This window comes from Papaver somniferum, unplaced genomic scaffold, assembly GCF_003573695.1.
Source record: "Papaver somniferum cultivar HN1 unplaced genomic scaffold, ASM357369v1 unplaced-scaffold_22, whole genome shotgun sequence".
Taxonomy (NCBI): domain Eukaryota; kingdom Viridiplantae; phylum Streptophyta; class Magnoliopsida; order Ranunculales; family Papaveraceae; genus Papaver; species Papaver somniferum.
Window position 1 is genome coordinate 2,479,528 of NW_020632152.1, and position 26,832 is coordinate 2,506,359.

The 26,832-nt window shown below is 36.9% G+C and overlaps 1 protein-coding gene and 2 non-coding genes across 3 annotated transcripts; 1 reads left to right on the plus strand and 2 right to left on the minus strand.

The window, feature by feature from the left end:
- Positions 1-4,603: 4,603 nt before the first annotated feature.
- TRNAM-CAU lies at positions 4,604-4,675 on the minus strand. Its single transcript has one exon. It is a non-coding gene; the product is annotated as a tRNA-Met (tRNA).
- A 9,563-nt stretch (positions 4,676-14,238) lies between these two features.
- TRNAM-CAU lies at positions 14,239-14,310 on the minus strand. Its single transcript has one exon. It is a non-coding gene; the product is annotated as a tRNA-Met (tRNA).
- A 9,593-nt stretch (positions 14,311-23,903) lies between these two features.
- On the plus strand, positions 23,904-24,635 carry LOC113340589 (basic 7S globulin-like). Its single transcript, XM_026585714.1, has one exon. The coding sequence runs from the start codon at positions 23,904-23,906 to the stop codon at positions 24,633-24,635; it is 732 nt and encodes a 243-aa protein (XP_026441499.1).
- Positions 24,636-26,832: the final 2,197 nt, after the last annotated feature.

A 26,832-nucleotide genomic window follows, 5' to 3' on the forward strand; every position in this document is an offset into this window, starting at 1 on the left:
AGGCATTAAGAAGATGAAAGCACTTTGGTGACCAAGAAATGTTGGTGGCTTTTGTATCCCCTTTAGAGCCAATTGTAATGCGAGTATAGTTACATCTATAAAATCGAGGAATCCAGTTATCATACTAATATATAGCATGGTTGCATACAAATCTGCTTTTAATTTCTGCTTTTCTATAAGTAAAATCACAAGCAGAAATTAGAAGCAAAACAATTTTGCTTCTAGCGTGTTTGGATACACATTCACAAGTAGATTTTTGATTTTTAAAAGTCAAAAAACAAGAAGTCAGCTTGGATGTGGAATTTCAGAACGACTTCTAAAGGCAGAAAAGTCGATTTTTTGTGAAGCAAAATATCTGGAATTCTGACTTCTGCTTCTGACTTCTACTTAAGTTAGAAGCAGAATTATATCCAAATGTGTTAGTATGGCCAAACTGACTTCTGCTTTTAGAAGTCGTTCTGAAATATTATTGCCAAACTGACTTCTAAAATTCTGACTTCTAGAAATTAAAAAACAACTTCTGAGTGTACATTCAAACGCGTAATAGGGGTCATACAAACAGTTATATTCCGGAGTCATATAACATGTTCGTGGTTCGTCTGGTTTCCTGCGACCCAAGAGATAAAAGGCTTAATTGTTTTAATGGTTTATTGGTAAAGACATAAAATCAAAATCAAGTGCATACGTAAGAAGTTATTAAGAGTATCATAATACACTAGCTCATGAGTATGGACAAACGGACCCAGGTGTGACTTCTTGTATCTTTTTAGTTTTTGTATCATGAATGTTGCCTTCTTAATTAATAAGATAATCAGGCGTGGTCATCTGAATAGGCTCCTCATTTTTACTTAAGTTAATTGTAACCGTGCAAAAAAGGAAAAAAGAAAGATAGAAAAAACACAAGTCACCTGAGATGCAAAGGAAATAAAGTCATTTGGTGGTGAATCATCAATTGGTCTTGTGGTTGGCATGCTCCCTCTCACAACGAAGATAGGGGTTCGAACCCTGTAATTGTTGAAATCCAATCTGATTTAAGGAGTTTGGATGTAGTCTAGGGACCATTAATTTATGGCATTAAAAAAAAAGTCCTTTGGTGATAATAGTAACACCATGTTTGTTTACTCCCGACTCATCTGAGTCGTCTGGATATGATTGAAATCACCTAACTTGAGTCAGATCTGACTCAATATGATTGTTTTGAGTAAGATTTGACTTAACTGACTCAAAAATATGTGAATTAGTGGTTTGGTCCCATAAATCAGGATTGTTTTGTCACCTGACTCGAACGAGTACGAGTCAGGGGCAAAGTGTGAATCAAAGATCGAGTCAGATCTGACTTAAAATTGAAAACAAATGTTCCGACATCTGACTCGCGACAAGTCAGGGATTGACTCAGATCCAAATCACGAGTCAGATGCAAATAAACATGGTGTAAGTTTGAAATTCTTCAACGTCGAATTCTTCCGTCCATCAAAAAATAAATCATTTCGTACGAATTTGCCAAAAAAAAATGTCCAAAATAGATGATTAATTTATTTGTGAGGATAAGTAAACGATATTTCTTTTTAATTTGCAAGAACAAGTAAACGACAATAGGATAAACAATTTTAGTAGAGCATTATTGTTGTAATCTCACTTGCATATAGTATTGTATGATGAACTTGATAGCAAGCTAAAAAACATTAAATTGAGAGTTGCCTACACGATAAGAGAGTACTGAAAATAATGATAAAGATTGGGAAGCTTGAAAGGGAATCACCGACTCGCTATAGGAAGGAGCAGTGCGGGAACCGAGTTGAAAATGACTTGTACCTGTAATGCATATGACATGAGCATTAGATAGGATAATAGGTAGGACACAGGGGTTCCACAATGGATTTGGTTTTGGTGGTGGTGGCCGTCCTATGCCTTGTGGCCACTCTGTGTCCTTTCTTTCGGTCTTTGAAGTACCTCTCAACATCAATTTCAGCTTTTGACTGGATCCGACACCAACTGCTCGATGCAACGTCACCACAAACCTCCAAGGTGAAGAGCATTATTAGCACTTTTTGTGATCTCGAACCAAAAGAAACTAGATATCGACATAAGGGTACCCCCGTGGAGGAAGGACTCTCCCATGTCCTCTTTGTGATCTAGTTGGTCCTTGGAGAGGTCATATGCTCGCATTATTGTCTTTTGACTCTTCTCAGTTTGCAACATATATATGTACGTGGGATTCTCATCAATATACTCGTATGTCAGGACTCACAAGACTCATGTACCACGTTCCATGTTTACAGGGCCGAGTTAAGATGGGGTGCAAAAATTTGCACGGGATACAATTTTTCTGTAGAAATCTGTTTTGAGGCATATTAGATTTTTTTGAGGCATACTAAACAATGTCAAAATAGGGTCACTAAATAAAAAACAACATCACCCCTTATCCATCATTTTTGATAATGGCATAACTACCCTTACATAATTAGTATTAATGATTATGATTAGGTTTGATTAATTAGGAATTTTAAAGATTGATTAAAAATTAAATTATTAGTGTTAAATTAGTAAAGCAATCAAATTTTTGTGAGAGAGTTAGAATTTTTGAGAGGAAGAAGAAGAAGAAGTGAAAAAGAAACTTGGATTTTGGGATTTTAGTGATAAGAAGTGACCAAAATGTGTGATTCAAATCAGGGGTAGATTTCTATACGAGGTTTAATGTCTTTTTTATAAGTTGAATCTATCAAAAAAATTGAATTTTAAAACCCAGTTCTAATGAGCAGATGAACAGTTCGGCTGATAACTTGTCAGCCGAACCTATGTGTTTCGAAAATATATCTAGGTTCGGCTAACAACTTGTCAGCCGAACCTAGGTATATTTTCAAAACAAAGAGGTTTGGCTGACAAGTTATCAGCCGAACTTTACTCTGTAACTCATGAATTTAGGTTCGGCTGATTCGAACTAAATTGTTGTTAGCCGAACCTAGGTGTATTTTCAAAAAACATAGGTTCGACTGACAAGATATCAACCGAACTTCACTATGTAACTGACGAATTTAGGTTCGGTTGATTCGAACTAAATCTAGCAAAATCGCATTAGAAGAACATAGTGTTTCTCTAAATCATATACCAGGTTCGGCTCAAAACTGATATTCCAAGATCAGCCGAACTGATCTTCTGAAAACCCTAATTTCATCTTTGAAATCATATTTTATCGATCAAACAAAATAAAATCAATCAAAAAAAAGATGTGGTTTGTTACAAATGCATTCTAAAATACGTATAAGAGCAATTGAGATTTGGATTTCGCATTCCAAAATCGCTCACTTCGATTTGTGTTTCTTTTGATTGATTGATTGAACTGGAGTCCAAGATGTTTAAGTTTAAAGGTTATTTTGATTTTTGATTTTAGGTTTTTGAGAATAAGGGCTCTCTAGTAATTAGATTGTTTAAGGATATATAGGTAATTGCACTACCTTTAGACACCCCTTATAAAACCACCATAGTAGGGATAATTAATAAGTATGTCTCAAAAAAATTCAGTATGCCTCAAAACAGGTTTCTTTTTCTTAATAGACTTTGGAGCTAGCTGGGTTAGGGATGTAAGTACACACCCTTGCATTGGGCCGGCTCCGCCCTTGACAGGGGTTGTGCTATCACCATTCAATTGCTTAACAGTGTAATGATCATGCATTTCTAACCGTCCGGGTTCTATGCATATTTTTTTGCGTGATTATAAAATGTGTGTTTATTGTGGAGTGAGGCGCGTGATACCACTAGTCCATAAGACGCGAGCGAGAGGCCATTTTTCACCTAACACAACTGACCGTTGTACTTTCGCTTTATTGGCTTTTGCATCCCATAAGAGTAAAAAATTGTAAGCTGAATAGTTCTTGCATAGAATTCCTTGACAAAAGTGCTTTACAAGTTGGACAGACCGACAAAGTATATGGTTTTTGTCGATTTATTAGGCCTATGGCCCAGAGTAAAATCGCCTGAGCCCAATGCTTGAAATGATTGTTTCACAAAAATGTGGTTTAGCTCTTTGGTTGTTGTCTGGAGAGCGAAGTTCCTTTACTAGTTAATGAAGAAATATTGCTTTCACCAGCATTTACACGCACGGAACTGGTTCTGCTACTCTTTTTGTGGGCGAAACGTTTAAGAACAGCCTCAAAAGTTGCAGGATTATTTGCCTACTTGCACGAAGAAGCTTGTATACCCATAATACACTGAGATGACAAGTAATGTACGTACTTCTTCTAGACGGTGAATACAAAGCAAAAGTCTCAGATTTACTTTCCATCCAGAAGACATGCAATTAACTGAGAAAAACTATGTTTATAGCCTCGGCATTCTTCTTGTTAAAATTGCTGACAGGTGGTAAAGCAGTAGTTTCTTTGGCCAGGCCTGAAGAAGATAGAAATCTGGCTAGCTGTATCCTTTCTAGTTTCTACCATGAAAACCAACAGGTTGTTTACAATTCTTCATTCAAGTTTGGACCTGAATGACAGAAGTAGCAACGATGTCTTCAAGTTATGCTTTAGATGAGGATTTAATGAATACAAGAAGCATTCATTTTGTACAAAATTTGACGAAAAAAAATAATGACGGAAGCCTTTTCTCTTATTATCAGAGCCAGGTTTCGATCCTGGGACCTGTGGGTTATGGGCCCACCACGCTTCCGCTGCGCCACTCTGATTTGTTGGTCATAGTTTCAGTGATAGAAATTTGAACGGGGATGGGTTCATTCGACTGTGAACAGAATTCGCCAGTAGATGTTGTGAACGGCTTCCTACACTCGGACAGACTACTCCCATGTCTCAGGGCTCTTGTGATATACTAACTGAATGCTTTGAAGAGCCTCGGTGAGAAGTTATAATAAATTGATGATATACGTTTCTCTGCGGAAATCATGTATCATAGAATGCAATTAACCATGGAAGAGGTTCATGAAAACCTTACTTAAATGTAGCTTGCCCTCTTGTTTTAGTTTGCAAGTAACAATGGTTGTTTAGTTTCTAAGATTTTTTAAGAGACTTATGTCGTTTCTTGTGTATCCATGGAACTTTGCTTTGGTTAGGGTAGTTTTCCCCATTTTTTGGGTGTATTCTCTTGTGTGCGGCTTGTGTGCTTCTTAATAAAATTTCTTTTTGATCGATCATGAAAAAAAAAAAAAAACTGATTGTGAAGTTGGCACACGAGTATCTTAAATCCATCACCCCTTTATCCAAGATGTGTAGTTTCAAACAAGTGATGATGACTCATTTTAGTGCCAGGCTTAGATCTCTCTAAGTAATACGAATTGTGTATTTTCACTTTTCCTCAAAGGAGAGAAAAAAGAGGAATTTCCACATAAATTTCGGGCGCAAAACATAAAACCAAAAAAACCCATACCAAATCCTTTTCTGTTTCGCTCATAAAACATAAAAAAAAAAAACAAACCCTAGAATATGCTTTCTTCGTAGAGATGATGATAGAAAGAAAAGAAAAGCAACTTGCCTCTCATAGATATGATTTTTTATATTTATCATCCCAATAACCAAAAACACAAAAAAACAAAACAAAAAAGAAACCCTAGGAACAAACCTAGGTTTTCTTCTATAGAGAACAAATCTTCATTCGGTTTTCTTTTACTAAAGAACACATTATATGTGCGGAAACCTAAAAAGAAACCTAAAACCAACCATAATTCTTCTGTGTTGATTTAGGGTTCTCCTTTTTTAGACAGGTTTAAGGTTCCATTAATGGCGGTAGTGAAGGTTGCAGGTGAGATTTTTCCTTCTCTCTTCCTACTATTATGGTTCTTCCTTTTTACGGTTTGACGTTATTAGTGATATTTATTTCCATTGAAGGAAAGTATATCCATCTCTGTTGATTTTAGGGTTCTTCTTTTGAACGGTTTGATATTGGTGATTCTATAATTTTTGATGTTACACGCTGACGGTTTCCCAAGGTTTAAAATCGCTCATGATGTTTGTTCCTTTTTTTTTGTTCATGGTTCTGTTCAAAGGTGAATGGTAAGTACAGAAGAAGTAGGGGAGGAAGCACAAATGTCACCTTAATCAAATGACTTGGACTCCAAAAAAGTGTTCTGATGCAAAGTTTAATAACTATTAGGATTCTTCAATTTTTAGTGGTATGTTATTAATATTGCAGCAAAGGGTTTGTTGATTTTTTGTTTTTTGAATTGTTCTGCTCAGTCAATGTCTTGGTAAGGATGGTTCCTGATCTCTAAAAACCCTAAAGTTTTGTTTTTTGTTTTTTCTTTTTACACATGATAGAAAAAAAAAAATCTTCTTGGGTGATGATGTATGTACTCACAAATTATCTTATGACTCGACATGTTGTAAATAGGTAGTCATTACAACCAGTGTGTAAATAAGGGATATCTTTTGTGTACTCAGCTAAATGTTTATTATCACTAAAACTACTTTGGATGCGCAGCATTCTGCACCTTTGTTTAAAACCCCTTTAATACAATAAGGTGCAGTTTGTGAGTCAGGTGGTGTTATAGAAATGAAGACATCACTCTTCATCCTTACTCCTACTAGAGTCACAAGTTTGAAGTATGCTTCTCTTTACTCTTTATTTATCTGTAAATTTTGTGATTATGTGGTTTTATCTCTAAGAATTGTTTTGATTCCATGATAAACAGGCCAGACAAGCAGGCTTGCAGCTTAATATGTCTTAGAGACTGTCCAGAAGGTTTGAAAAAAATTCACATTATACATATTAACACTTGCATGTGTAGACATTGCTTATTCAGCGGTAGCGCATAACGATCTTTGTTTCCCTAGTTATATTATGCCTTGGAAAAACACAAGAAGTTATGCACTGATTCGCGACAAAAGGTGATCAAGAAAATGCTTCAAAAGACTTAGAAAGCTAGATACCGTAAACCCAAAGAGGTGTATGGATTGGTATATATGCACTTAATGGATAATATTCCTTCGTGAACCAATGAGGTATATAGCATGGATTTTTCCTCTTCATTCTCATGAGTTTGGTATTAGGGTGCAAAAGCAATAGAAGTTCTCATTTCATTTCACAATTGTTCGATAAAATTATATACCTCTGTTAGTAATAATTAGTTCCTAATTCATAGAATCAAGATTATACCTAGAAAACTAGGGGATAGATATATTTGTAAGCAACAACTAATGCAGCTGTGTATTGAGGTTAATAATGAAACTTTGTTCGGTAAATTTGTCGACACAAAAATTGTGATGATTGGTTGTTAATATATATGATGGCAGTGTCTGTGATGGATGTGGTTATGGAGGTTAAGCGGCTCAACACAAATATATAACTATATCATCCATGGTTTTATCCGAACCATAATTTTCATGTTAACGGAAGTGGCAGCTGAAATGAAAAACCTTTGGGTGGAGTTTTGGCTGTGTAATATAAGCATTTTGAAATTTCAGTCGTTTTTGACCTTGGTAGAAGGGGTGGTATATGTTGTATTTGAGTTAGATGTGGTAACTGTAGAATTATGATATTCTCCTTAGATAGTCATGGTTTATACTGCGTATGCCAGCAAATCACATAGGTCTACTTGCCGGAGGAAAAATAACAGCTGATAAGGTGATCAACGCTCTCTCAATTTTTACTTGCAAGTCGCAAGATGGACTACTCATAATTTAAACATGTTGATCTGGTGCTATAGGTATGTGTCTACTTTTATTTATTAACAAGGTTTATACAAAACATCAACATCAAGAATCTGGTTTTTGTTACTCCATATTATACTCTCTGACCTTCATTACAATGGCAGAAGTTTATGGAGTTAGTATACTTATCTAATGCATTTTGTGTCCAATTGCAGGCCACATGTTACTCAGAGAGTACATTTGGTGGGAAAACATTTTCACAAAAGGTGCTGAATTTGGTGGGGTAAAGTTTACTGGAGTTGCGTGGGACTGGGATATAGATAATTATATAATCAGCTGCAAGGTGATGTTTAGCTGTGTAAAATGGTCAGTATTGACGTTAGTATATATATAAAGTTGAAAGCTTTTACATTACCATGATTTTTTTTGAAGCATTCACATTACCCTGATATTAGATAGCCCATTATTTTTCTAAGGATAAATTAAATCGTTCTAAAAGTTGTTGTTCAATGAGTTCACTTCCCAGTATGAGAGCTCTCTGTATTCTTGCTTAATTTGTTCGGGTGCCTTAGTTTGCGATCAATTTAGTTTGTCTTTTGGTGGTGGATGAAATTATAGTGATTATTAAGCTACCGTCAAAACTAACAAAGTGTTGAAATTTCCTTATTTTAATTTTTAATAGGAGTGTATTGATTGATGCAATATACGTGTCTCGAGTAATTTAAAGAAGAAAAACATGTAGGATGGTCAAGGGCACCAATTAAAACATCAAAATTATGAAATCCTTCCCAACAAAATCCTACATTATGAACTAGGAAATTAAAACCTTAATGATTTGTTCTTCGATTATTGACTGTCTTTCTTTCGGTGGACTCTTAAGCATGCATACAAACGATCACCACTAAGATTTAATCTCTCGACATATAATCTTGCGTGGGCCTTAGTCTGCATTACTACTTGGCAACCAATATTGGATTAACATTTTGGTGTTCTATAATCTTTTTGGAGCCACATATTAATATACCAATTTTCTTTTTTCTTACTTACAGAACGACAAGACTAATTTAGCAAATATTGATACAATTCGCTTCAATGTCACAATTCTAATTAATGGGGAAATTGCAGATTGTGGAACTGATTTAGGAAAAGATGAGAAAGCTGAAAATGATGAAAATCTTGCAACGTGGTTGCACAAGATAAATAAAAGGAATTCAAAGAAGAGGGAGAAGAAGCAGCTCCACAACCTCAAAGTGTCCTCACCAGGTTTACAAACATGTTCTGCACTTGGTTTACAAAGATATTCCATATTATAATTAATTTACTGTTGTTATGGAATTCCATTAACCGATCCAGTGATACTCACAAATTACACCTGTAGACATCACAATGCTTAGACAATTTTTGAATTAGGGGATTCAAAAATTATATAATAACTTAATATGGATACCATTTGTTATATAAGTTGGTCACAGTACCTTCCCTTTACCTATGTTGTTTACATGGTTTACCTGCTTGGTTTATCATGTTGTGGAAGGATAGATCATCAGATAGTTACCGATGGATTTTTAGCTAGGTTGTTTGTTGCTTGTATTTTAAACTACTAAATTAAGTAGGCTGATAAGAGAAAAGCTAATGTTTTCGTTACTGAAAGAGTGGAAAAACATTGATCAATTTATGGATACTTCTGTAAATCATTAGTTTTGTTTTAGTTGATTAATTTGATCCACCTTTTTTTTCCATATCGCCGGTTGTAGGTATTGGGATTCTGTATATCATATGTAATTAGTAAATTTATTTTTATTATATCTCGACTTGTAGTTCTCACTGTTAGAAAATATTACAGTTCACATACTAATTTAGTGGAAAAGAAACCATCATGGTATTATACATGACAATAGTGTTTGCCATGATACACCTCCTGGATAAAAGTTTGGACACGCCTCCTATTTAGAAAACCGAACGACTTCAACAGGCTGATGGTACGTCTACTTGAAAAACCGAAAGACTTCCGCAGGCTGGTTCTGCTGCGAAGAAAAATAAATCTTAGCTCTTGATGGTTTAGATATTAGTGTGTAAAAGGACTAACATGTAGCTGAGTTTAAAAACATTTCATATGAATTGGCTAAACAAAGATAATAATGTAATTAAGTTCATAATGATAATTTAAAATTTAAAAAGTAATTATGGTATTTACTTAATTTGTCAAATAAGGACGTACATGTTTTCATGCTTGGAACATTAAGTTGTTTTGTGTAATGAACTAAGGGTTTGAGTCAGATGGCTTATTGTAACGATGACTGTTAGTGAAGTCGAATTCAGGCATCCCAATTTTATGCAGAAACTTCGCGACACCAAATCAAAAATGCATCGGGATTAAATCGGGACGAGGCGAAGTCGAGCTTTACCAAATCAAATCGGTAGGGGGGAGGCGAAGGCGATGCCGAGCTTTACCAAATCATATCGGGATTGGGAGAGGCGAGTCGAAGCCCAGCTTTACCAAATCATATCGGGACAGGGCGAAGCGAAGCCGAGCTTTACCAAATCAAAAATATGGTTCAAATAAAGAGGCAGTGATGCATTATATTTGTATCAAATCATATTGGGACTGGGAGAGGCGAGGCAAAGCCGAGTTTTACCAAATCAAAAATATGGCTCAAAGAAAGAGGCAGTGATGCATTGTATTTGTAGTTGGTGCATAACTATGTCATTCCATTTGTAGTCGTAGATTCAATTGGTGAACCAAGTTTGCGAATCCGCCCGGGCGTAGCACGGGCACAAAATCTAGTTTTTCTTGATAATCCTTTGGGAAACTTGGAAATATGTCCCATTTCACTAATCCTTTGGGAATCTATCCCACGACGCAAAAAAATTAAGGTATCTATCGAAAGAAAAAAACCGTTAAGTGGTGGATATCCCACATGTGTAGACTTACACATGCGAATGATTGATTTTTTTGCTCTAACCTTTAGATTAGTGACACGTCGCCTTGCATAAGACCAGATTGGGATCCGACGGTCGAGTGATAGCTTACAAACTTTGGTTTTCTTTTGTGTACAGAAGAGAACTCGAGAGCAACATTAGGTTTTGAGAATTTGGCAGAGAGAAATCGAGAACCTAGAGAATGAAAAAAAGATGATCGAGTGAAATAGTGATCGATTTAGTCTGTTGATGTGTTGTTAGAGATGATTATGTGTAATTGAAGGAAGAACAACTCCAATATCAGAGTCTGTTGATGTGTTGCCTTTTTCTTTTCTACTTCAGAGTTGTGAAATCTTCTGAAATCATGTAATTTCTTCAGGCAGCTGCAATTTTCGTGGTATCTGACATCTAATAGGTTAATTTTTCTTTGAATGCAACTTTGAATTTAGAGTTTGTGTAGAATTTATTTGAGGTTTCTAAAATTGGGGATTTTGATTGGATGGCTGAAATTAGTTGCAACTGGTGGTGTTTGCTAATATCTACAATGGGGTTCGACTAAAAACGGTGCTTCTGATATCAAGTGTTCTTGATAGCTGAAATAATTGTTGCAGTGGTGATTTGTACGAGTAGTTGATATTGGTGGAGGATAGTCGATGAGAATATGAAGTGAAGCACTAGTGCTTTAGGTTTCGTCGATGGTTGCTGGTGGAATTCCAAGAAGAAAATCAATTGCAGGAACGGGGTCGACGAAGCAATCAGTCTTCCAAGAAGTGTGTTGCTGGTGCTATTTTAAAACATTAGGTACTTAGTTGGGATCGAAAAGTAGGTAGGGGGCATTAAGAAAATGAAAGTACTTTGGTAACCAAGTAATGTTGGTGGCTTTTGTATCCCATTTAGAGCCAATTGTAGTGCGAGTGTAGTTGTAGCTATGGAAAACAGGAATCCAATTATCATGCCAGGGGCCGTACAAAAAGGTTTCATTTAGGAGTCATATAACAGGTCTACCTATCTCCTTCAATCCAAAAGATTAAAAGCTTAATTGTTTTAATGGTTATTGGTAAAGACAAGGACAAAATCAAGTGCATACGTTGTAAGTGAATTATTATTTAAAGAGCATCATAATACACTAGCTCATGAGTATATAGACAAACAAACCCAGGTGTGACTTCTTGTTTCTTTTTACTTTTTGTGTCATGAATGTCATTTTCTTTTATTCGATAACTAGGCGTGGTTATCTGAATTGGCTAGAAAGAAAAAAAAAACTAAATGCATTTGGAACAACTAAGTTGATGTTAACAATAAATTAACACAAAATAGGTTAAAAAGACCAACATCAACAATTTCTGGGTGAAAAAGACATCTAGATTTTGATATTGCTTAAATGAACAAAAATATAAAAATAGCCAGGATGTAACCAGTTTCATCCTACCCATTTTCCAATTTTTTTTTTTATAATTTACATCATGATGTATCCAGTTTCATCCTCGCTATTTTAAACCAGGATGAATCCAATTTCATTCTTGCTATTTTTTTTGTCCATTTCACGCATACTAATTTTTACTCGTCCATTTGAACCACGTTTTAAATTTTTTTGGACAAATGACACACTTTCCGATAAATTAACCGCGGCATCACTGTAACACAATGGTTATAGTTATAGGGCGATGATACTAGAGAGCTCAAAATTCTTGAGCACCACATTCTTCTTCACCAATCAGAAAGCGATTTTATTCGTGAAGATATATGCCTATAAAAGATTAGGAGTGTTTTGAATCATTCAACAATTAAAAAAAAAACATAAACCTTTATTTAATCTTAAGGATAAGTAAACGATATTTATATTTTAATTTGCAAGAACAAGTACACGACAATAGGATAAACAACTTTAGTATTGGTTTAATCATATTGTTGTATGATAGTGAACATAAAAACATTAAATTTGGAAGAGTTGCGTGTATGATAGAGTACTGAAAATAATGATAAAGATTGGGAAGCTTGAAAGGGAATCACTGACTCGCTATAGGAAGGAGCAGTGCAAGAAGCAAGTTGGAAATGACTTGTACCTGTAATGCATATGACATTAGCATTAGATAGGATAATATGGTAGGACACAACGGATTTGGTTTTGGTGGTGGTTGCCACTCCTATGCCTTGTGGCCACTGTATGTCCTCTCTTTCGGTCTTGAACATCTCAACATCAATTTCAGCTTTTGACTGAATCGGACACCAACTGCTCAATACAACCGACGTCACCACAAACCTCCAAGGTGAAGAGCATTATTAGCACTTTTCGTGATCTTAAAACAAAAGAAATAAGATATCGACATAAGGGTACCCCCGTGGAGGAAGGACTCTCCCACGTCCTCTTTGTGGTCTAGTTGGTCCTTGACTCCTTGGAAAGGTCCTATGCTTTACCGTTATCATCTTTTCAGTTATCAACATAAATGTACGTTGGAATCTCATCAACATTTCGTTTTTATTTTTTTTGGGAATAGGATTTTATATTAAAAAAGGAAGCTGTACAAAGTACAAAGAGCTTTAAAAATCAAGGACCAGTAGAGCTTAGATACAGAACTCAAGCCACATAGCTTTAAAGATCAAGGAATCTCATCAACATGCTTATATGTTAGGCACTGGCGGACCTAGTATGGGGTGCAAAATTTTGAATCAGGATATTTTCTTCAAGGGGCAAAGAAGTAAAATTAAGCCTGTTAACAGACTTTAAATTGGGATTGTGCACAAAACACTCTGGAGCCAACTGGGCTAGGATGCAATTGCGTGCCCACCCTCTGGAGCCAACTGGGCTAGGATGCAATTGCGTGCCCATGCGTTTGGGTGGCTCTGCCGCTGACTGAAATTATGTTATCACCCATTCTATTGCTTAACAATATAATGAGCATGCACTTCTAACCATCTAGATTCTACATATATATACTTTTGCATAACTATAAAATATGTGTTTATTGTGCACTGAGGCGCGTGATACCACTAGTCCATAAGACTCTGAGCCAATCTAGCTATTGTACGATGGACGCGAGCGAGAGGCCATTGTTTGCTTAACATGACTGACCGTTGTGCTTTCTGAGCCCAACTTCCCAAATGCAATCACAAAAATGAAAAATATAGTTTGTTGTCTGGAGAGCTTACTTTACTAATAATGGGACCTTTCACCAGCATTTATACGGAACTGGTTCTGCAACTCTTTCATGGGAAAATCGTTTAAGAATGGCCTCACAAGTTGCAGGATCATTAGCCTACTAGAACGCAGAAGCTTCTGTACCCATAATCCATAGAGACGACAAGTAATGTACTTGGTCTAGACGGTGAATATAAAGCAAAAGTTTCAGATTCCAGCGGTTCGAGGTTGAATATTAACGATAAAGCTTAGTTAAGCATGGTAGTTCAAGGTACTTTTGAATACTTTCGGTCCAGAATAATTGCAATTGAAGAGAAAACCGATGTTTACAGCTTCCGCGTCCGATCTTGTGGAATTGCTGACAGGTAAAGCAGTATTTTCTATGGCCAGGTTGTTTACAATTTCTAACTAGTTTGGTACTGAATGATAATGAACGAGTTAGTAATGTACATGGCCACCAACAGATGCAACAAATGGCTGAACTAGCACAAAAATGCCTAACTTAAGAGTGAAGGGAGTAAAGAGGACCTCAATGAAAAAAGTGGCAACCGTAAAAAATAGAATAAAAAAAATAATGACGAAAGCCTTTTCTCTTATCAGAGCCAGGTTTCGATCCTGGGACCTGTGGGTTATGGGCCCACCACGCTTCCGCTGCGCCACTCTGATTTGTTGTTCATTTTTCACTAATTAAATAGATGGAGGTAGTGCTTCCAACTCCCATGTCTCAGGACTCCTGTGGTATACCAACTTACCAACTGAATGCTTTGAAGAGTTTCGTTAAGGAGTTACAAAACTTTTTTACAACAACATTATTCCCTTGATTTCCTAGAGTAAAGAATATGCATGCTTCATTACTTTATTTTATATGGAACCATCCTCCTAGCACTGCTATATCTACCTCTCTTTGTGCTGTTACCGGTTTCAGTCTTGTAAGAAATTTTTTCTCTATTTTCTGGTCATTACTTATTTGGCGGTTCGCATTCGGTGATTTCAAAAACTAAAGAAAAACAAATTAATAATCACTCTGGATTGTATATGAAACCTCTGACAGTTTAAAGTTTCTGTTCTGTTGCCAAATTAAACCAGGTAGGAATGGCAAGTGGACTAGAAACTCTATGTGGACAAGCTTATGGAGCTGAGAAATATGGAAAACTTGGAGTTCATACTTATAGTGCAATAATCTCTCTTACCTTAGTCTGTATGCCTGATTCCCTATCTCTTTTATAAGGTTTCCTCTCTGCCAAATATCTATGTCCGTAGGATTTTGAGTGTGATTCCTTTTCTCGGTTAGTATAACTCGAGCACACTCAAATGCATAAGATTACATGCAAAAGAAAAAACTCACGAACGCATTCAGTCATCCGCAAGCAGAAGGGGGAATTCGCTGCCAAGCGATTTCCAACTTTCCTATGCTTTCTGCCGACCCACATGCTTCCACCGGCCCAGAAGCTTTTCAAGACCCAATAAATCGTCTTTCTGGGTTTAAGCCGGTGAACATTACTTAACTCAGCACTGCATGTTTTTTCAAGCAAGAACCCTAAACCTAAAACTCTGAATTAAGAAGCAAATGGCAGCTCTTCAATTAGCAGTACAATCTTCTCTTCATCTTCCAACTTTCACCACAACAACAAAAATTAAGACACGTGTTAATCACCCAAACCTCCACCCATTTGGACACAAACAGGGTTCAATAGCTAATCTCAGTTATCAATCCTTAAAAATAATGGCATAATCGTTACTATCAAAATAAGAAGAATAAATTTCAATGCCGTTGAAGATGGAAAAGAAGATAACTCCAGAACAAATTATGAAGATGAAGGAGAAGATGAAGGAAATTTGTGGAGTAAAGTGGTGAAAGTGTTTAGAAAAATCAAAGGATCAAAAGTTACAAGGATTATTGGAGGTACTCTCACCAGATTGATATTATTTTATTTTGTTGGTTCTTTACTTATTTTTTTGTTTTACGTTTTGCTTATGTACATGATATTCGGAGTTTTTGGTAGTTAATTGAAGACTAATTATTTCCTAAGTTAGCCGTGACTGTTTTGGGAAAGGGGTTTCCTAAAACGGCTGGAATTCTTGGTAACCAAGTTTGTAACCTATATAGATAGGTAGTTAGGCCTTGTAGAATTTGTACATTGTGTAGAAAACGATTAAGAGATCGGTGAGAGATTTCTTGTATAGCTTTTAGGTCTAAAGCTAGGGTTTCGTTGTGAGAGCATATTGGTGAGGAACAGGAGACAAGGTGATCGTCTCGGGTAATTGTTGCGGTGTAACCAAGGGTTTGCTGGGATTCACACGACGCTGTAATCGTTTTTCTTCATAGTGGATTTGAGTTGGTGCGTCTCAAAGTGGACATAGACAATATATATACAAGTTGTATGTATTGGTCGAACCACTATAAATCTTGTGTCTTGTGAGTTGATTTATATTTCTCGTATTATTATAGTTGCTTGTGCTTGGTTTACTTATTATTCATCATAATATCTCAAGATCCGTTATTCCGCGGTTGTCAGTGATTCCCTAAGAAAATCCTGACAACTGGTTTCAGAGCTCGGGTTAGAGCTTTAGGGTTTATCGTAGTACGATTGGAATGGGAGTTATGGGTGATAATAACGAAAGTACGGTAGCTAGGGTTAAAGTTTTTAATGGGAGGAACTTTGCGTTTTGGAAGTCTCAGATGGAAGACTACCTATATGAGAAAGACATTGCTGATCCTTTGGGTGGAGTTGCGAAAAAGGGAGCACGCAAAGACGATGAATGGAATACTCTTGATCGCAAGTGTGTAGCCGTGATCCGTAGATGCCTAACGGAGGAAGTCTACAATAACGCACAAGAGGAAACTAGTACGAAGAATCTTATGGATAAACTTGAAAAGTTGTATCAAAAGTCATTAGCCTCGGGGAAGATTATGTTGTGTGAACAATTATTTAATCTGAAGATGCAAGAAGGCGAAGCGATTTCAACACATCTTGGGAAGTTTAAATCGATTATTTCTCAGCTTTCAAAAGTTAGTATTACTTTTGATGATGAAGTTCAAGCTTTACGGTTGTTGTCGTCATTACCAAAGAGTTGGGAGACTGCAAGGACAACCATTAGAAATTCTGCAGGGAGCGAGAAGTTGAAGCTTGATGATGTGCATCAAAGGTTGATCGCTGAAGAGGAGAGAAGAATGGAACAAGGTTATGTTTCTAGTTCTTCAAGCTCGGCCTTAAATATGCATGATGAAGATAGAGGCAGGAGTTCAAATCGGAACAACAACAACAAATCTAGATGGATGTCTAGAAGGAAATCTAGGGGGAGATATCAATCCCGGCCTAGAGGTGTTATTGATTGTTGGGCGTGTAAGAAAGTAGGACACTTCAAGCGTGATTGTCCGGAAAACAAAGGTGCTAATAATGGTGGAAACAAAGGTAATCAAGAAGAGGTCAACGTAGTTGCAGCTGCGGAACCAGTGAAGGTCCTTGTTGATAACAAGAAGGTGATTACGAAAGGTTTTCTACTACTCTCTGAGGACAAGCAAGATGAGTCTTGGATTATAGACTCGGGAGCTTCTTTCCATGCGACATGTGATAAGAGTATTATGGTCTCTTATAAAGGAGGATATTATGGCCAAGTATTCTTGGGTGACGGTGAAGCATGCGACATCATCAGTTTGGGTGATGTGATCTTGAAAGTCAATGGTTCGACATGGAAATTGAAGGATGTACGACACTTTCCAAATTTGAAGAAGAACTTGGTGTCTGTGGGCCAAGTTTGCGATGATGACTGTGAAATTGTGTTAACAAAACACAATTGGAAAGTAAGGAAAGGGGCTATGGTGTTAGCTCGAGGAGTTAGAGTTGGTACTCTATACCGTACTTCAGATGGAACTACTTTAGCAGTGGCTAGTAGTGGTGAAGACACTAACTTATGGCATATAAGATTAGGGCACATGAGTGAGAAGAACATGAAGATTCTATGTTCGGTAGGATATCTACCTAAGGTGAAGTATGTTGATATGAGTTTTTGTGATGTTCATGGAAAACAAAAACGGGTTAGTTTCGGCAGAGGAGGAAGAGACTTGAGAAGTGCAAAACTTGATTTGGTTCACACGGATGTATGGGGACCAATTGATGTTGCATCTCACAGCGGGTTCCAGTATTATGTCACCTTTATTGATGATCACTCAAGGAAGGTGTGGCTTTACTTCATGAAGAATAAGTTCGAGGTGTATGAAGTGTTTAAGAAGTGGAAAGCTTTGGTTGAAACAAAAACTGGTCTGAAGTTGAAGTGTTTAGGGTCAGACAACGGTGGTGAGTATGACAAGACGGAATTCTTACAGTTATGTGCTACGAATGGAATTAGTTTGGAGAGGACAGTTCCAAGGATACCACATGAGAATGGAGTAGCAGAACGTACGAATTGTACGTTGAATGCACGTGCAAGGTGCATGAGGTTGCATTCTGGTTTGCCCGAGACCTTATGGGCACATGCAACAGAGGCGACTGCTTATCTAATTAACAGGACACCTAGTAGTCCATTAGATATGAAGATACCAGAGGAGGTTTGGACTGGCAAAAAGGTAAATCTTTCCTATTTGAAAGTTTTTGGTTGTGTTGGTTATGTTCATCTTAGTCCCGGTGAGAGGTCTAAGATAGGTGCTCAAGCAAAGAAGTGTATATTCCTTGGTTATGGAATTGACGCTTTTGGGTATAAAATTTGAGACTATAAGGGTCACAAAGTTATTAGAAGTAGAGATGTCACTTTTAATGAGAATGAGCTGTACAAGGACAGGAATACAACACAAGTTGAATATGTCAGGTCAAGCAACGTCGATAAGGAGTTGTATATCGATATTGATGATGTTTCTGGAAGAGTGTGGAACAAGAAGAGCATGATGTTGCTGATGTCATAGAAGTACAAGTTGAAGAGACTTCTACTACAATGGGAGTTATTCCTACAGTTTCACAAGAAGTACGAAGATCGTCAAGAACTCCTAAACCAAACCCAAGGTATGCTTTGAATTATCTATTACTTATGGATGGAGGCGAACCTGAAGATATTAAAGAAGCACTAGCGGTTGATGATTCAGGAAAGTGGCAAATTTCTATGGAAGATGAGATGAATTCACTTGAGGAGAATGGCACTTGGGTGTTTGTAAAATTACCAAGAGGTAAGAAGGCGTTGCATAATAACTGGATTTATCGGATGAAGTCTGAAGCAAATGAAGATATTCCCTACAAGGCGAGGTTGGTTGTGAAAGGTTTCCAGCAAAAACCTAGTGTTGATTATAACGAGATATTTTCTCCAGTTGTGAAGATGACTACTATTCGAGTAGTGTTAAGTCTAGTGGCTTCTGAAGATCTCTACCTTGAACAGTTGGATGTAAAGACAACTTTTCTTCATGGTGACCTATATGAAGAGATTTACATGAAGCAGCCAGAAGGATTCATAGTAAAAGGCAAGGAAGAGATGGTGTGCAAGCTAAAGAAGAGTTTGTATGGTTTAAAACAAGCCCCGAGACAGTGGTACAAAAAGTTTGATAACTTCATGCATAGAGGTGGTTATTCACAGTGTAATGCATATCAGTGTTGTTACTTCAAAAGGTGCAGTTATGACTACATCATATTATTACTGTATGTGGATGATATGTTGGTTGTCGGAACATCTCTACAAGAAGTTGAGAATGTGAAGAAACAATTAGAAAGTGAGTTTGCTATGAAAGATATTGGTGAAGCAAAGAAGATTCTTGGTATGAGGATCATAAGAGACAGAGCTAAGGGTGTACTTATGCTTAGTCAGGCTGAATATATTGAACGAGTGTTGAAAAGATTCAATATGGAGAATGCTAAACCAGTTAGTTCTCCACTTGGAAGTCAAATTCGTCTTTCAGGTATGCAGTGTGCGAAGACAGATGAAGAAAAGGAGTACATGTCTAACGTAGCATATTCTTCGGCTATTGGGCGTCTAATGTATGCTATGGTGTGCACGAGATAGGATATTGCACATGCAGTGGGAGTAGTGAGTAGATATGCAAGCAACCCAGAAAAACAACATTGGGAAGCTGTGAAGTGGATTCTCAGGTATTTGAGAGGTAACACAAACGTACCATTTTTTTATGGAAGAGGTGGTTCTATTTGAGGGGTTATGTGGATGCATACTTCGCAGGTGATGTAGATAAAAGGCGAAGTACGACGGGTTATGTTTATACTATGGGGTCAGCTGCAGTGAGTTGGAACTAACGGTTACAGAAGTTGGTAACATTGTCTACTACGGAAGCTGAGTAAGTAGCAGTAACAGAAGCGATCAAGGAGATGATTTGGTTACAAGGTTTATTAGCTGAGTTGGGAAAGGAACAAAATGATAGTGTTTTGTATAGTGACAGTCAAAGTGCTATACATCTAGCCAAGAACTCAGCATATCATGTTAGGACGAAGCATATAGATATACGTTACCATTTCATTCGGGATCTCTTAAAAGAAGGAGAGTTGAAGCTCGAGAAGATTCTTGGTTCAAAGAATCCGGCGGATATGTTTACCAAGGGAGTTACATCAGACAAGCTAAAGCTGTGCAAGGCTTTAGTTGGTCTCTCAGAATGACGATCTGGGAAAGGAGCCGCACTAACAAGAAAGTTGTATTAGCACCGTCAATCCAAAGTTGAAGCAAGGGAAAATTGAAGACAATAAATGAGTTTTCAAAGTGGGAGATTGTTAGTTAATTGAAGACTAATTATTTCCTAAGTTAGTCGTGACTGTTTTGTGAAAGGGGTTTCCTAAAACGGCTGGAATTCTTGGTGGCCAAGTTTGTAACCTATATAAATAGGTAGTTAGGCCTTGTAGAATTTGTACATTGTGTAGAAAATGATTAGGATATCGGTGAGAGATTTCTTGTATAGCTTTTAGGTCTAAAGCTAGGGTTTCGTTGTGAGAGCATATTGGTGAGGAACATGAGACAAGGTTATCGACTCGGTTAATTGTTGCGGTGTAACCAAGGGTTTGCTGGGATTCACACGATGCTGTAATCGTTTTTCTTCATAGTGGATTTGAGTTGGTGCGGCTCAAAGTGGACGTAGACAATATATACAAGTTGTACGTATTGGTCGAACCACTATAAATCTTGTGTCTTGTGAGTTGATTTATCTTTCTCGTATTATTATAGTTGCTTGTGCTTGGTTTACTTATTATTCATCATAATATTTCAAGATCCGTTATTCCGCGGTTGTCAGTGATTCCCTAAGAAAATCCTGACAGTTTTTAGGTATGATGTGCTTATTCCATTAATGTGCTTACTTTATTTGTTCGTGATATTTACGTACTTTTTTTTTTTGGCTTCGTTTGTAAACGAATATCTGTTCCCCTTTGTTAAAGGTTGGTTCAATTTGTTATTTTGATTACGTTATTTTCATCCAGACTAGAAATTGTTTTCTTTGATAGAAAAATATTTGTCAGTAATTTACATGGATAAAACCGGGGATAATCTTCGATTTATATGATCAAAAATACGACAACATTGGTGTTTGCTGCACTTTTTTTGCAATGGCATAAGCCAGTTTATCTTTGGATCTCCCTAATTGCGTGCATTGTGCTTCGAGTACGGCTTGTACATAAGCACTTGACATATATTTAGTTGCATGCTTAATCTTTCGAAAGACTGTAGTCTGTAGCCATACTAGAATGTATTTATGGTTTTGCTTGATTAGGCATTTGAACTCAGTGCGCAGCCAAATCGTCGAATGGCGTTCACCGAAAGAGTTTGGTATGTCTTGTTTCAAACTTTGGCTTGTTGCACATGATTTTATCTATTACGAGGTGCTTGATGGGAGGGTTGGCCGATGAGTAATATTTTATCAGCGGTGTTGATATGTTCATTTTGTTCTTGAGCTGGGTCGTCGAAATTGAGAACAAAATTACCACAAATTGCTAACTTAATTGCCTGTTTGGCAGCTACAAGGTATAAGTGTTTCTGTTTTTTTTTGGAGAAATCGTTTGCAGAAATAAGAAGTAAAAAAAAAAATTGCATCACCAAAGGGTAACCTTTTAGCTTCTGGAAATCATTCTAAAATCTGGTTGCTAACCTGACTTCGGAATCTTAACGGGAAATTCCCTGGGTATTTGCATACTAATAGCAAGAGTTAATTCTCCTTAGTAAGCATCGTGCTCCCGGTCTCTAAATGCTACCTCACCCACGAGGAAAGTACTGATGTTAATTGATATATACAGTGTTTATAATGTTAATCACATGCTGTTTGCAACAACCCGAGATTATTCTTTATTTAATTAGCCGTGGAAGTTCACCCTCAATAATTGTATCCCGTTCCTAAACACTGCAAAGAATTTCCTCTAACCATTCTATCTTCTCCTTTCTTATTCAATAAAGAACAAAATGGCAGTTCTTAGAGTGCCAATCAGATCTTCTTCTTCTTCACTCTCTTCTCTTCATTTCCCAACAACAACAACAACAAAAATCAATCACCCAAACCTACTCTCGTTTGGATACCAACAATGCTCATTATCTAATAATCTCAATTACGGATCTAAATTTTTTCTTACTAATAATGACATTATCATTATCAGTAAAAGAAGAATAAAATATTTCAATGCAATTGAAGATGGGAAGCAAGAAATTTCCACAGCGAATTATGATGAGGAACCAGAAGATGTGAAGATCAATATTAACACCTTCGAATCGAAATCCGATGGTAATGAAGAAAATTTTTGGAGTAAAGTGGTAAAAGTGATTAGAAAAATTATAGGATCAAAAATAACGAAGATTATTTTAATTGTTCTGACTGTTGTGTTATGTATTTATTTATTACTTTATTTATATGTGTTTTTTGATGCTCTTTTTATTTATGTTCAAGTTATCAAGATTTCTTAGCATGTTCAGGATTTTTTAAAGCTCGAGTCAGTTGGTTTCTTTTGTATAAGATTTGTTTAAGTCGTTCAATCTGTAATTTTGTTTATCTTATTTGCTATTATTTTCATCCAAATTATGTGTACACTTCACATTTTGTATTTATTTTTTTTTAGCTCAGTTGTTGGAGGGTATTTACAACATTCCCACTACTATCTTTATTGTCTTCCTTGGCAAAAACTAGCTCAATTTTGAGATCGATCCTGTAAGTAGTGTATGGAAATATGCCTGAGAGTTGTTTAAGAGACTGCTGAGAGCAGGGCCTGTGTTGGGAGAAAGTCTACATCGAGCGTAAAGAAAACAAAGTTATCCATGCCCTGAAACTATGTAGCAGTAGAAAAATAGAAATAGGCAACTTTGTGCGGCTCTGTGATAGCAAGAGTTGATTCTCCAAGTGAAGTTGATGTTCCCAGTCATTGAATGCTACCTCACGAGGAACCTGACATTAATTTGTATATATGCAGTCTTCATATGATCAATTAAGTGTTGTTTCCAATTTCCATCGACCAAGAACCCATCTATTCTTTGTTTAATTAGCCGTACGTTGGAGATTCATTCGAACTTATCGTCTTTGCAAATGATGTAAGATTGTGATCTGGTTAATTAATATTGTAAGTGGCATAGCGTTCATATGGCCAAGTGGTGTTTGCTTAGCATTATGTGCTGGCACAGGATTTGTAAGTTGACTTACCGACACTCTATAGATACCACCCATGCCTAGTTAGCTTTTGCATCATTTTCTGAATACCATGGCTTCATCATCTTCTTCTTCTTCTTCTTCTTCTTCTTCTTCGATTATTCGTTTTTTTTATTCTTCTTCTTCTGTTTGTCTTTCCTTTTTTCTCCGGTGCTCAGTTACCTTCTTCTTATAAACCTACAAATATAATCTTCCATCTTGAGAGAGATCCATCGACCTTCCAATATATGATAAAAATCAACCAAGGAAATCCTCGAGCTGACGTAAAATTAGTTCTTGATCTCGGAGGAAAATTACCTTGGCTTCGTTGTGATAAAGGAGACTATAATTCATCATCGTACCATCCAGTCAATTGTGCGTCACCCCAATGTTCTTTAGCAAATAAACCAGCAGTCAGTGCAAGTGAACTGTGCAATGGTACTGCTAACAATGCGTGTAGCATTTTCACAATTAACCCGGTAACTCATTCTGTCAGAAAAGGTGAGCTCATTTCAGATCTTGTGACTATTACATCTAATGGTTACTTCCAGGCGAAAGAGTTTGCTTCACCTCGGCGGTTTGCATTCGGTTGTGCAACTGCTGGGAGTATGTTAAATGGGCTTGCTAAAGGTGTGGCCGGTCTCGGGCGTTCATCTTCTCTTTCCCTAGTTCCACAGTTTGCAGTTTCATGTCGATTCATTTCTCCCGCATATTTGCTTTGGAATTACTCGAAAACGGGGGTGAAAATCCCGGCGTGTCTAAGATATATTTTGGTGGTGGACCTTACAGTTATATCAACTGGGTTCAGAATGATTTCATGGTTAGAGATTTAACTTACACCCCACTCTTGATTAACCCCAAAAGAAGGGATGAATATTTCGTCGATTTAAGATCGATCAAAGTACATGGTTTTACTGTACCAATAAACAAAAAGTTGTTGTCCATCAACAAGAAAACTGGCATTGGAGGAACGAAAGTCGACATTCTAATTCCCTATACTACTTTGGAGACATCAATCTACAAGGCCTTTATTCAGACTCATTTTGAATGGGCTGGCAAATGGAACATTCAGAATGGCATATGGATGGATCATCCAGTGAACATTTCGAGAGTTGCTCCGGTTTCCCCTTTTACCGCGTGTTACAACTCATCCACCCTGCCTCGTGTGTCGGCTTTTTCCGGTGATTACTTATCTGGAGCAAGTGTGGCTCTCATCTTTCCAAAGAGTGTATGGAACATTTCTTTGTTTGATCTGGTCAGAGTTAATGAAGGCGTCGACTGTGTGGGAGTTCTTGATGGAGGTTCAAATCCCACGACTTCTATCGTTATTGGTGCACGTCAGATATCTTTCCTGGAGTTCGATATTTCAAGGTCGAGATTAGGATTCGTGGAACCAAATCTTCATGAATCCTCGTTCTGAACCCTCATTTAGAACCCTGCTGAGTAGTCTATGCTTTCTGTTTCTTTCTTTATTTCGATCTATCTTAATTGTTTTGCTTTCTTGTTTCTTCTTTTTGCTTGTAATAACTAATAATGTCATTCCTTTCTTACTTCACTAGTAAGCTCACATTGCGACGTGCTTGAATTGGATTCTTTTAAAAACACCAAATTTGATAATAATGGAAAAAAAAATCTTAAAATAAAAATTTAATATCTTTGTTTGTACTCATTACGTGGATAATTTAAAGAGCTTTCCAAATATAGTAATTTTGCAAAAATCCGATGTGTATTTTTAAAGATATCCAACTTTTAATTTTTTTGATCTATTTTTAAAACAATGGCATTCCTGTAAATATACAAATATTAACTAAAAGTTTAGTTAATGGGAGTATTATTGCCATGTGAAAAGGTTTCACCAAACAATTACCTCTTTTCTTTATATTAATAAGATAAGATGGGGAACCAAAAGTTTAATGGCTCCCTTCAAACTTCAATAAATCGTCCATGTGCATAGAAATTGTTCCTTTGAAAGTGTGAAATCGTCAGAGAATAATAGAAAAATGACCAAATTGGTAACTGTTTGTATCCGGAGATATTTCCAGACACAGAACACGATTGATTTGTGACGATGATGTAAATTAGGGTTAATAACACGAAACAAGCATGAAGATGAGGGACATGAATTTTACGTGGTTCAGTAAGTCGAATCCCCATAGGGAGAGATATTTTATTGATGTATGGATTACAATGGTTTTCTGATCCCTTTAAGGATTTGCTGGTGAATTTTCGTGTATCGGGGGCTGTCCCTTTAGGGTTGGGATTTCCCTCTATTTATACAGTTGAATACATGGGTTAAACCACAATTTCGAAATAAATTTCGTGCGGAAATAGCTTAGCTAGCAAGTTATCTGGAATATTCTAGAATTTCCCTCCAGCAAGTCATTTACAAACTTCCAAAATCTTCTTCCAGGATTTTTGCACTGGATATCGATGGAAACCGGACAAATTGACATGGGCTAGGGAGTTTGACCAACAATCTTGACTTTGACTGGCAGGGTTGATTTTTTGAAGTTGACTGCTTAGACTGGCAGGTTGTCTTGATTGGAAGCATGACTGGAGACTGGCTGACAATATGGATGGAGGCTGGCTGACAGCATGATTGGCAACATGACTGATATGGATAGCAGCGCGGTTGTAAACTGGCTGGCAGTGTGAATGAAAACGTGACTGGCGACATGGATTCGATAGTTAAACGACGATTGACCGGCCGTTGACTTTAATGTTTGATCGATCTCTGACCATTGACCATTGGTTAACTTTGTCCATTGACCGGACGCCAAATTCGATTATCCTGTATACGAAGTTGATTGGCTGAATGGCAGACTTGAAGGAGATCCAAATGATGGTTCAAATAGCAATCAGGCCCATTACATAGCATTTTTAGTCATGGTACCAAACAGTAACATAATGGCTTAGAATGTTTGTGCATAGCGGAATGTCCATCCAACTAAAAAATGCTCATTGAATCAACTAAGAAATGCTCCACCCTTTGAATATCCCACTTACGTACTTAAAATAATGACCAAGTTGATTTGCATCGTATCCAATAACAGATCCCATTTGTTGATCAGCCTATATGCGAAAAAAATATATATATAAAAAAATGAACCTCTGAAGCGGGGACTTGACTCTCTAGCCCCTCAAGTATGAGATTTACGCACCTCCAACTCTTCCAGGTAGTTAGGCTTTGCATCACCTATTCCTGGTTGGGTAAATTTTTTAAATACCCTTAGTTTTGACATTAATAAATATACCCTTATACAACGATATAAATATATCCCTATCATTTAAATATCATATTCATTAAAAAATAGATTATCTTAATATCCTCACTTACAATATTATTTTTCATTTAAAAATTTTATCTATTAAAAAATAAAATTTTCTATTATTTCCCATCCACCAGCAACACCATTTATCCGTCACCAACAGCACCACCGCCACCACCACTCCACCACCACCGCCGCTTACTAAATACAACCACTAATAATACACCACCACCATTGTTGTTGTTGTCGCCACCGTCGTCGTCGCCACCAATATTAGGTGTCAACAACGGAAGTTGATCCAAAAAATCAAAAGTTCAAAAATATTGTCAAATTTGGTTGTTGACTCCG

Excerpts from the sequence above, each read along its gene's own strand:
- LOC113340589 (XM_026585714.1), top strand. The coding sequence starts at position 23,904 with ATGTCGATTCATTTCTCCCGCATATTTGCTTTGGAATTACTCGAAAAC.